General features: G+C 37.7%; 1 protein-coding gene across 1 annotated transcript; it reads left to right on the forward strand.

The window, feature by feature from the left end:
* Window positions 1-6: 6 nt before the first annotated feature.
* On the forward strand, window positions 7-535 carry LOC103523686 (kelch domain-containing protein 10 homolog; the record flags this gene model as incomplete). The annotated part of the gene is made up of 2 exons (XM_008488707.2): window positions 7-73; window positions 327-535. A coding segment is annotated over exon 2 (186 nt), but the record flags the coding sequence as incomplete, so codon positions are not given.
* Between the last annotated feature and the right edge of the window lie 107 nt (window positions 536-642).

The following is a 642-nucleotide window of genomic DNA, read 5'->3' on the forward strand; positions in this document are numbered from 1 at the left end:
GAAAATGAGAAACCCCCGGGTCGATATGGACAGGGGGTAGTCATTAAGGATAATTATCTGTATGCCATAGGAGGTAAAGACAATTAACACTTTATTTTTGGTCTAGCTATTTTTAAAAAACAGAGTAGACTACTGTCTAGCTGTGGGACTATAAACAGGGAAAAGATCAGTGTTATAGGGTTACGTTGAACACCAAAAGGAACTTTATTTTTCATTGTTGTGGCTTCTGAATAATAATTACTTCTTCCTCTTCTTCTTTTTTTTTCACTGTGATAGCTAAAACTGTGATTTTTTTTGTTCATTCAACCATGCTTTTCATTTCCCAGGTACCACAGGGTATGTCTATTCTATGGATGTCCATCGGCTGAACCTAAGTGCCAATCGGTGGGAATTGTTGTACAATTCAGATCTGTTCGGACCAGGGGACCCTGAACCTCGCTATCGACATGAAGTGGTTCTGTATGAAGATCACATCTATGTACTTGGAGGTGGTACGGAACTCAAAGTGTTTAATTTAGAGGTAAAAAAAAAAAATGTAAATGCAGTTTCTTTGTGTTATTATAGCACAACTTTGGTGCTCACTGCAGCATTGTAGGATTTTTCCCAATATCTCAATAATCCCAACATCCAATGTTTACCTAC

Source organism: Diaphorina citri, unplaced genomic scaffold (assembly GCF_000475195.1).
Source record: "Diaphorina citri unplaced genomic scaffold, Diaci psyllid genome assembly version 1.1 scaffold32885, whole genome shotgun sequence".
Lineage (NCBI taxonomy): Eukaryota > Metazoa > Arthropoda > Insecta > Hemiptera > Psyllidae > Diaphorina > Diaphorina citri.